General features: G+C 38.9%; 1 protein-coding gene across 1 annotated transcript; it reads left to right on the top strand.

The window, feature by feature from the left end:
• The first annotated feature begins 1,120 nt into the window (after positions 1–1,120).
• On the top strand, positions 1,121–8,267 carry ubxn7 (UBX domain protein 7). The gene is made up of 11 exons (XM_014967820.2): positions 1,121–1,237; positions 3,009–3,162; positions 3,307–3,371; positions 3,480–3,545; positions 3,694–3,806; positions 4,220–4,366; positions 4,673–4,763; positions 5,389–5,519; positions 5,778–6,279; positions 7,107–7,186; positions 7,684–8,267. Exons 1-11 carry the CDS (start codon positions 1,168–1,170, stop codon positions 7,843–7,845), a joined length of 1,581 nt encoding a protein of 526 aa, XP_014823306.1. The 5' UTR covers positions 1,121–1,167; the 3' UTR covers positions 7,846–8,267.
• The last annotated feature ends 1,804 nt before the right edge of the window (positions 8,268–10,071 follow it).

The following is a 10,071-nucleotide window of genomic DNA, read 5'->3' as shown; positions in this document are numbered from 1 at the left end:
TGGTCCAACTGACTAGTGATGCATCTTTAAAATAAAAAGATGTCACACCTCAGGGATAAAAGATCACAGAATAACTTATCAGAAAACAAATACTAAATAAAGTGCTAAACTAAGTTCACTTTTTCTCTTGTCATCTAATGTCTATGTCACTGGGCTTTAATTGACAAATTAGGGCCTACAGTTTTTTGTAGACATAAAAATGTCGGGATAAAACTAGTTTGTACCATAGAGTAAGTCATTTAAATGGCAACAAATTGTCAAAGGAAGCAACTGCCTTTTTAAAACCTAATGTTAAGAATTAGCGATCCTATTAAAACCTTTAGCCCATATAGCAGCTATGGAACCATATAAAACTGTCTACAAGGATGTTACGCATTACTAATGTGATTGTCAATTTAAATTCAGTTTACCTAAATAAAAAGAAATAGCAAACTGAATTGGAAGTGCCACAATGTTTGTTTGTAAATACTGGACATCTCATAATGTAGGTGGCTTGTGCCATCGTCACCCTCCCGTTGTAAAGTGATGTTTTATTGTGTTTGTGCCAGGCAGCACAACAGATGTGTGTGAGATTCTGAAAAGGAACAGAACAAAACCTCACTGGTCAAGTAGGAGCGTTAAAACAAACTGCTTTCAGCTCCTTGTTGTCAGATCTGATGAGTTAATGCTCTTTGCAAAATGAATGTAATATGCAAATAAGAATAAAGTTACACTACTTAAGAAGAAAAAGTGTAGTTTCATTCATTACTTGTCATGACCAGTACCTTTTCGAAGCTTGATTTGAAATTATGCGATTGTATTCCACTATTACTATCCAACTCTAAGCTACACTTCAGCCCATAAAATCAGGAAATAACTGCAGTTGTAAACCAGTTTGTTTAAGGTTATTCTGGTTAATTAGTTTACATTAACATTTCAGTCAGTACAATTTGTGTAAATATATGAATCCATAAGAAACAATAAGAACCACAAGAAACTATATAAAGCTACTCTTAATGATGGTTATTCATTTAAAGTCCGTTGTATGCCTTAAACACATATCATTATGACTACATGATCCAGAATGCAGCACCAGCGTGTAGTGGGTTCGCGCCGCACCAGACGTTGAGGCGAAAAAGACCACAATGCGCATGCGCTGCATTGTATGTTGTTGTTTGTGGCGGTAAGATGGCGGCGCTCGGAGACACCTCAGCTCCGGGGGTGAACGGGTTAATTCAACAATTCACAGCAATAACAGGTAAAAATAAGCTTACATTAAGCTTTATAAATAATAGGTTGCTTTGGGGGGGGTCATAAGGCACTAGTTCTCTTTCCACAAAATATATGGAGCAGCGCGCAGACAAGGAAAATGGACGCTTTAGTGTCGCTGTGGCTCCTTCGCTGTCAATGCTTTGCAGAGTGGAGAAGCAGAGGCAGTTTCAGCTAAACTATGATAAAAATTACATGTAAAGGGTTTACACAGCTACTTGCTTTGAAAATTGCATTTCTTACTCATTCAACAGACAATTTGTTTCCCTGTTAAAGTGATATCACTCAACACATTGTTAGTCTCGACAGTATTTTTTTTTATTTTTTTTTTTTGCTCTTTGGATGGCTTCTTTTCCGTGAGTGTGGAATGGACGTCGGCTGTAGAACATTCCCCTTCTTCATCTCCGGCCTCATGTTGGGTTACTGTCATATTAACCGTCGCCGTCACTTAAAATACCTGGGCAGATACCGCTTCTGCCTTAGACAGTCAGGACATTCGTACGGAATAGTTTTTAAGTGCTTTGAGATGATGTACAGTGTTTCAGTTTTAAGTTATTTATTGAAGAGGAGAGTAGAGTGAGAACAGGGGCCATCAGACTTGAAAAGTGAAACGGTCATGCGCAGTACAGGCGGAAGACTTCGACTGGCTGTTGGGTTTTTGACGCTTTAGTTTAATAAGTATTGAAACAGTCCATATGTTGTATATGTCCACTTACAACATTTATTTTTCGGCATGGATGATTTAAATCCATTCCAGGTTTTTACGAGTGACTTGCAAAAACTTGCAAAACTTGAAATAGCCAGAGTTTTTCGTGTTTATGATTTCCTTCAGATTTTTTTGAAACCGGGTGCATATTTTTACATGAACTTTAAGGCAGTAGCTGGCTTATAAATTCGCAATAAAATCTGAACGTCAGACTTAAAAAAAAAATCGTTGTTGCTCCTCCTGTCCTTCCCGAAACAAATAACCCCAACTACGACTTTGGCACCCTTCCATTGTCACAGAACCACTTGCCTAAGACAACTCGTAAGGTGTACGTTAGAGACATGGCAATATGTACATGATATTTCTCCAGTTAATCCTCCACATACCAACAATGTTTCCATATGTAAAAAAATATGTCATAACAAAAAGTTGTTTATATTTCCAAGAGTGTTTTGGTAAAGACTGACAGCAGTACAGATTAAGAATAGACAAAGCCCATACTTAATAAGTGTTTTCAACAAAATTGATCAGAATAAAATAAATATCTTGCTTAAGTATTGCTGCTTTTATATTCTAATTCTTTATCTTTGCTTGTTTGTTTTTAGTATTTACATAATTAGGGGGAAAGAAAGTCCAATAGTTTATTCTACAGGTAATAATAGCAGATCCTTGGACTAAATATGTACAATATTTTAAAAAAAAAAGCATGTGTAATTGGAGTATCATTCTATTGTAATAAATCTCAGAGTGCCATAACATCCATTATCAAATTAATTACTTGGGTAGTTGCAAAGTGTTTCATTAAAATTGTTTCCCTAAAATTGTAAACGTTTACAATTTTAGTGGCTTTTCTATCATACATTTTCTTTTCGCTTGCTTTTATCAATATTTTTAAAATGAACATTTGCCCTTCTGGAAATGTATTAAAATGATGTAAGAGAGTTAAATTAGCCGTTGATTAATTCTCAATAGATTTTCTGAACAGTGAAATGTTTCATGCTCTCTACAGCATTATGACGGCGTTAAATTTGATCGGCTGTTGTCGTTGTGTCAGGGGCCACAGAGAGTGTTGGAAAACACATGCTGGAAGCATGCAACAATAACCTGGAGATGGCCGTGACCATGTTCCTGGATGGAGGTGGGATGGCAGAGGAGCCCAGCACCAGCTCCAGTTCAGCCGCATCGAGCAGCAGAGCGCCCCCTACAGAGTGAGCTAAACTGATTGTGTCATCTTTAGCGTCAGAATGGACCTGGTTTTTATTGCATTGAGCTGGTATAACAAAGCTCTGAATGAAAATGTGTCGATTAACAATAACGTTTTGCTTTTGTCTATATGTTATTTAATGTTTCAGTGAAGTACGAGCGCCCATTCCTCAGAAGCAGGACATTTTAGTGGAGCCTGAACCTCTGTTTGGAGGTACTGGAGAGGTTCTTATTTTTTCCACCAAGTGACCAGAATGTTGTCCCTTACAACTGTTAATATCTTTTTCTTTTTTTTTTTTTCCTGTATATTTCATGTTTTCAGTACCAAAGCGAAGACGGCCAGCTCGGTCTATATTTGACGGTTTCCGAGACTTTCAAACAGAAACGAGTGTGTACTTTACATCCTAAAATATTTGATATTTGAAACATTTTCACAGTTTAATTTTTCTTGGCAGGAATTGACTATAAAGTTTCTTAATTTTTCAATTGCATTGCGTTAACTTGCTATAAGGATTTGGAATGTTTTTCTCTAAAAGTTCGTCAGGAACAGGAGCTGCGCAACGGTGGAACCGTGGACAAGAAACTGAGCACTCTGGCAGACCTTTTCCGTCCTCCCATTGAGCTCATGCACAAAGGCAGCTTTGAGACGGTGAGGAGTCACTCTACACCTCACCTTTCTTCAGTTCAGCTGGACTTTTTGTGTAATTTCTAACAATGGCTGTTTAGATCACAGGTGGGAAGCCAAGTGAAACCCGGCAGACTTGTAATTTCATTCTGTTGTTGCTTATTCATAAGATTAGGAGTGAAGTGGAACTGGACATTTATGTTATATACGATTCCCTCCGGCGGTCTGAAGAGATGTGGCGTAGAAAAGATATGTTTATGTAAAAAAAACATCCAGTGATTTTACTCTGCAACAGTTGTTTTGTGAGTCAGTTAGTATGGGGGCTCAAGTAGTTTTCAAGTGCATCTTTTTCCCCCCCCAAATTCATATTTAAAAATTGATTTGATAAATCGTTGAAACATATTTGATGGCATTTGACTGTTTTCTGTGTCTTTTAGGCTAAAGACTGTGGACAGCTTGAAAATAAGTGGCTAATGATCAACATACAAAATGTTCAGGACTTTGCTTGCCAGTGCCTCAACAGAGATGTGTGGAGCAACGACGCCGTGAAGAACATCATCCGAGAACACTTCATATTTTGGCAGGTACGCAGGTTATGGGAACTTCATTACTGGCCAGTGCGCAGTAAGAGCTTGATACAGTTTCAACATCGAAGGGTCAGTTTCATTGCATTTATCATTAGTGGATGATTTACATGTTTGAACAGAAATTGTGAGAAAGCCAAACATGCCTATATTCTTGTTATAAAAGACATAAACATGTTTTTTGTAACTTGTCAGCAGCAGGAGAAGAAATCTTGTTCTTGGTTTTCATGCACATCTTACAGAGTTCATTTGCTTTTTTTTCTTTCGTGTGTTTGCACATTTACAGTACAGTTTCTATGTTGGCAGGTTTATCACGATAGTGAAGAGGGACAACGGTACATCCAGTTCTATAAGCTCAACAAGTTTCCCTACATTTCAATTCTTGATCCACGCACAGGTGAGAAGCTTTGATGAATATTTTTTGCACGTTTAAATTATTTAATACTCTGATTTTCCTTAATTGTAACATTGAACAAAACAAGCATGGCAGATGTCGTGACCGCTGCTGTATTGAACACCTGTACGTTTTTACCGTTGTTCCGAGTTGCAGGTTTCAGCTCTTTGTCTTTATTCCCACTTTTAAAGCTTTTCACATGAACTTGCTAGCAGCTTTGGCCAGAGTTCGGATCCTTCTAAAGGAACACAACAGTGTTTATGAAGATTACTGCAAAAATGAAGCCAGCTATAAGTTTGTTCACTCTGAATGCAAAACAACTTCAGAGTTGATGGCGACATGTGCAGCATCCACATTTACTTCCATTTGTAAATACAGGAGTAAATAAGGCCACATCTTCTTCAGGGCTGTAAAGTGTTCTCACGGAAGTCGGACATCCTGTGAACCTCCACATAAAAAAAAAAAAATACTGAATAGCAAAACGTCTTAATTGGCCATCAGTACGTACAGTTTTAACATAGCCTGATATCCAGTCGCTTAGAAGGCGTAACTTATGTAATTAGGACTGTCTTTATTTCAAATGTAAAATATTTTTATTGAGGTGCAATTTCAACCTCCTCGAATTCAGGGCAAAAAATGGTGGAGTGGAACCAGCTGGATGTGGCGTCGTTCATGGAGCAGGCAACCGGCTTCCTGGCAGAGCACGGGCAGCTCGACGGGCCCACCTGCAACGCCCCTCCTGCCAAACGGGCGCGCTCAGTGAGTGTGCGATCTCACCCATCAGCGCCATGCTACCCATCCAGCTCAATCGTTTTCTCTTTTCTGTATATTTCGTATTTTTGGGCTTGCAACCGTTTTGGGAGCTTCCTCGTTGCTTTGAACAGAATGAACTTGATCTAATGTCAGTCATTTCTCAAAATAAAAACAATTAAAAAAAATTGAAAAACCGCAACAAAAACCATTTCTGCTGCCTTTTGATCCGTCTTCTCCAGCTGCTCACTGCGTTTTCTCCCCCAGGAGAGTCTGATTGACGCCAGCGAAGACAGCCAGCTGGAGGCGGCGATCCGAGCGTCGCTACAGGAGACCCACTACGACTCGTCAAACGTCCCCGAAGTGCCCGACTCCCCCCGATCAGAGGACGAATCCGACGCAGAGCCTTTCTCGGACAGCGAGGGACCCATTTCCGTTGACGGCTCAGACAGTGAAACGCCAGCGCCGCACGAAGAGAAAAGTTCGACAAGCAAATACACACCAAGTGCTACGGTCGCCACCGCCCAGCAGCGTCTGCAGCCCGATAGTTCCACTTCCTCGCACAGAAAATCTCCGTACAAAGAGAACAATCACAGCCACAAAAAAGAGGAGAGCAAAAAGAACCACCTGGAGCCCTCTGCTCCAAGTCCGCTTCATTCTCCGCCGGAAGCAGACTCTGGAGGGAATCACTGCGCCTCTCAAGCCAAAGCTGCTACAACCTCCAGCATCAGCACCACAACTTGTGACGTGGACTGTCCTGATGACAATGGTACGAAGAAACACTAACTTTAAGGCTCGTTCCAGAATGATTGTGTACGATATCGCCGTCAGAAGTCTGAATTTAGCTCCAAGTAAAAAAAAATTGAAAATGAATAGAATGCATTAAGTCAGAATCTTGTTTTGAAAAGTTGGGGGTCTGCTTCCAACATTGGGGTCAGATTCAGCATGGATGCTGGTCATATAAAACATACTGAAATTTGTGTGGAGGAGGAATCCAACTTATTTGTAGTTCTGGTAGTTTGTACCTACTTAGCAGCAAACATAATAAGAGATTCTTTATGTCCTTATCAACTTGAATTACTAAGTAGTTTGGCTACATAGCCCCACACTTAGGAAGCCACACTGGTTTTCTGGTTTGTATCAAGATCCTGTACCCATTCTGACTTGTCAGATCCAATTTTGACTTCCAAGACCAAACGAGCAGGATTAATTTAAACATTTTTCTGGTGTGGAAGATTATTTAAAAATTAAAGTGTACAGCATGTAGAAAATGGTACGTCCAGCCTTTATTATCTATGCAATCTTTTAAATGTTGTCACTTCTTATTTCCTTTTTTATGTCTTTTTCTTATAACTTTTGTATACCCGCTTATCACCTTTGTTTCTTTTTCATTCTCTCTGTCCAGTCCTTGTTTTTTTTTTTTTTCTTTGTCTTATTTTCCCCCCTTCTCTCCTGCTTTTATTTACTTATCTCTCCCCCAAGTTAATAATATTGTAATTAAGCTTTGCATTATATTAGTTTAACCCTGGATTAAACCGTTGTTTATACGTGCAGCTGCAATGTAACATTTTATTTTTTATTTCTGTTTTTGCAAAGGCCCCAAAGCCAGGCTGATGCTTCGCTACCCAGACGGACAGAGAGAGCAGATCTCCTTGTCTTCAAAAGCTAAACTTTTGGTGAGTTCAGTCCACAATAAATTTTATTAATGACGTATAAAATTATGTCCCAAAGATTATTCAGTGTTTGGTCATATTACAGCCACGGATTTCAATGTATTTAGCATTTTAGTATAATGATGTTTGAAATGTAGGGGACACATTAAACATGTCGCTAGAAAAGATGAACTTTTTGGTCATGATGAAGAACACCTTGTGTGGTGGAAACCTAACGGTGCACATCCTTTTGAAAAGAAAACTTGTCAGAGGCTGCAAAGACTTGAGACAACATTCCAGCAGCACAGCACTTTCTTGGCTTGGATAAAAGCTCATTCATAGGTTTAGATATCCAGACCTGAGCTCAGTTGAGATTCTGTCTTAAAAATGGAATGTTCTAAGATTCTCATCTTTCAGACTGACATTAACGTCTGTGGTTGTTGAAGAAAATTCAAGAAATTTTAATAAAGACGAAACTCTCATTTGTAACTAGCTAACATTGTTCCTCTCTTTCTTTCAAGGCCCTGGTAAGACACGTCCAGTCCAAGGGCTACCCTAACGAACGCTTTGAGCTCGTCACCAACTTCCCCAGGAGAAAGCTCGCCCACTTGGACTATGACATCACGTTACAGGAGGCGGGGCTTTGTCCACAGGAGACTGTTTTTGTTCAGGAGAGGAACTAACCATCCCAGAAACATCCACTTTTCTGCTTCTGTATCTCTAACAGACTTGACCGATTCACACATCAACAACCTGGGCCAACCTTCAGTTCTGAAGGAGACTCTGCTTGTTTTGACAGGGCTAATGTTTAAGGATGGACCGCCTTGACTGTCTAAATACTGTTCATCTCCGCTGACAGTCTAATGCCTTTGTAATGCTCAACAATTTGGCCAGTAAGGTGCTTCAGATATCAGCACTTCGGTTTCTTTTCTAGACAATGTCTATTCTGGACTAATGCAGCACATTAGAGCAGAATACACATTGTTTTCACCTGTTCATAAAACCTCGGATAACAGATCACTAATTGACTGTGGGCCACCAGAGACTTGTACAAAAATACTTTTACTTCCCAAAATGTAGATTAAATGTCAGAGTTTATTTTCTAGCTCTTCCTTGTTTTCTTTTTTTTCTCTACATGGACGAGTAAAGGGAGGTTCATTCTTCTTTTTTTCTCCATCATTGTTTCGAATTTTGGAACTTTGGAAAGCAGAAGTGTTTGAAGAATAGATCCAAAAGTTGCAAGTAAAATAAAGATGTCTCCTTTTTTTTTTATCGCAGAAGGGAATAAAAAATGGTGGTCGGACCTACGACGAGCAGAGACAGCTTTAGAGAGATTTGACATTTAGCCGTAGTCAGCGTTTCTTTTTTATATGCTGCCAACAAAACATGCTCATATTGAAAATATAACCACCAAAATCCAAGACATCCTGCTTGATCTATTCTTAAATATTTTAAACAAAAGGTTGAAATTCAACTCCAAAGAGATGCCTAATGTTTCAAGAAAAGTTTTAGGGAGACTCAATATCCAGCTAACAAAACTCTATTCTTCATTTGGACTGCTCGATTTTAAGTATTGATCATTTTACCAATGTCAAGGTGGTGGTATAAGGAATCAAATATTTTGGGCACTTTAAACAAAATTCAATTTTTAAGATTTGCTACGAAAAATTTGTAAATTTAAAAACAAACAACAAATGTGGAAACCGCTAATTAGGATAAAACTGCAGGTTTTAAAATCTGTACGTAAATATCCTGTTATGTTTTTTTTTTCTTGTGGAGAGTGCAGGGAGACTGTAGTCTGAAGATCGGCATAATTTAATCCAGGAACAGAGGTAGGAGTGGATTTACCGACAACCTTCACATTTAAGTTCAAAGCTGTTGCAGTTTTTTTTTTTTTTTCTGACCAAAAGCTTTCCTCCTTGGCGATCACCGAAGACTGGAATGTGGCTGATAGTCCACATTGCTGCAGGAATATCTGAAGCAACACTGCAGGTAGCGGGTTCAATCTTGAACGTTTATCCGTCACAAGCGTTCACCAATACTTTTAGTATCTGTTTGGAAATATGCCAGAAACGTTTCATCAGACAGTTTTTTTGTATTAAATAAGCTCTCACACACACACACACTTAGTTTCAGATCAGCCTACGTTGAGAAAAAAACTTTCCCTTAGTTTCTGACCGACTACTTCCCACTGGTACTGCTTGGTGTGACCCGCAGTTTCCAATAACAATCAGTTATTTCACAGTGAAGATTGCTTAAGCTCAGCTCTCAAGCATAAACTTTTCATTGCAGGACCTTTCTTGAAAAAATATTCACCCCACCTGTTGTGTACTTTTACCTATACATATATTTCACATGATGAAGAGGGAGCACTCCGTTATGTATTCAGATCTATATTAAGGATTAATCATGAATTGATGTCTAATTGTATTTCTTATGTATCTCAAGAAAGGAAATTGACTGGATTTCAACAAAAATAGATAAACCTTAGTTTACTATTAAACCAAAAATGTGATGTGTAGCTGAGGAAAAAGTCAGGACATCCTACGCTTTACTCTAGTAGCTAGTGTTTGCAGTGAAGCAGGTCTCTTGACATTAGCCTAAAGGAAGTTTTTCCCCGCTCCCCACTTTCAGCTGTGAGATGTTTGAGGACGTTCTTGCTTGTAAAGTCTGTTTCAAGCTGAATTCATAGAAGCTTGGAATCTGAAAAGTTTTGTAAAAGTGAATATATGTGGCACAAATATTGAAGTATGGGTTATATAAATAAGACATTAGCGTGGTAGTGGGAAATAATAGGAAGAACTGACCTCCTCAAATCTTATTTTCTTAGGAGCCCCATACAGGGTTGTGCCTGCTCTGATGTAAGGAGGTAAGTTTAAGACATAGGAATAATTGTTCCAACTTGCAAA

The sequence above is a fragment of the Poecilia mexicana genome, unplaced genomic scaffold (assembly GCF_051168715.1).
Source record: "Poecilia mexicana isolate PSO_F unplaced genomic scaffold, ASM5116871v1 scaffold_17, whole genome shotgun sequence".
Lineage (NCBI taxonomy): Eukaryota > Metazoa > Chordata > Actinopteri > Cyprinodontiformes > Poeciliidae > Poecilia > Poecilia mexicana.
The sequence above is the reverse complement of the archived record's forward strand: the minus strand, read 5'-3'. Positions and strand labels throughout refer to the sequence as shown.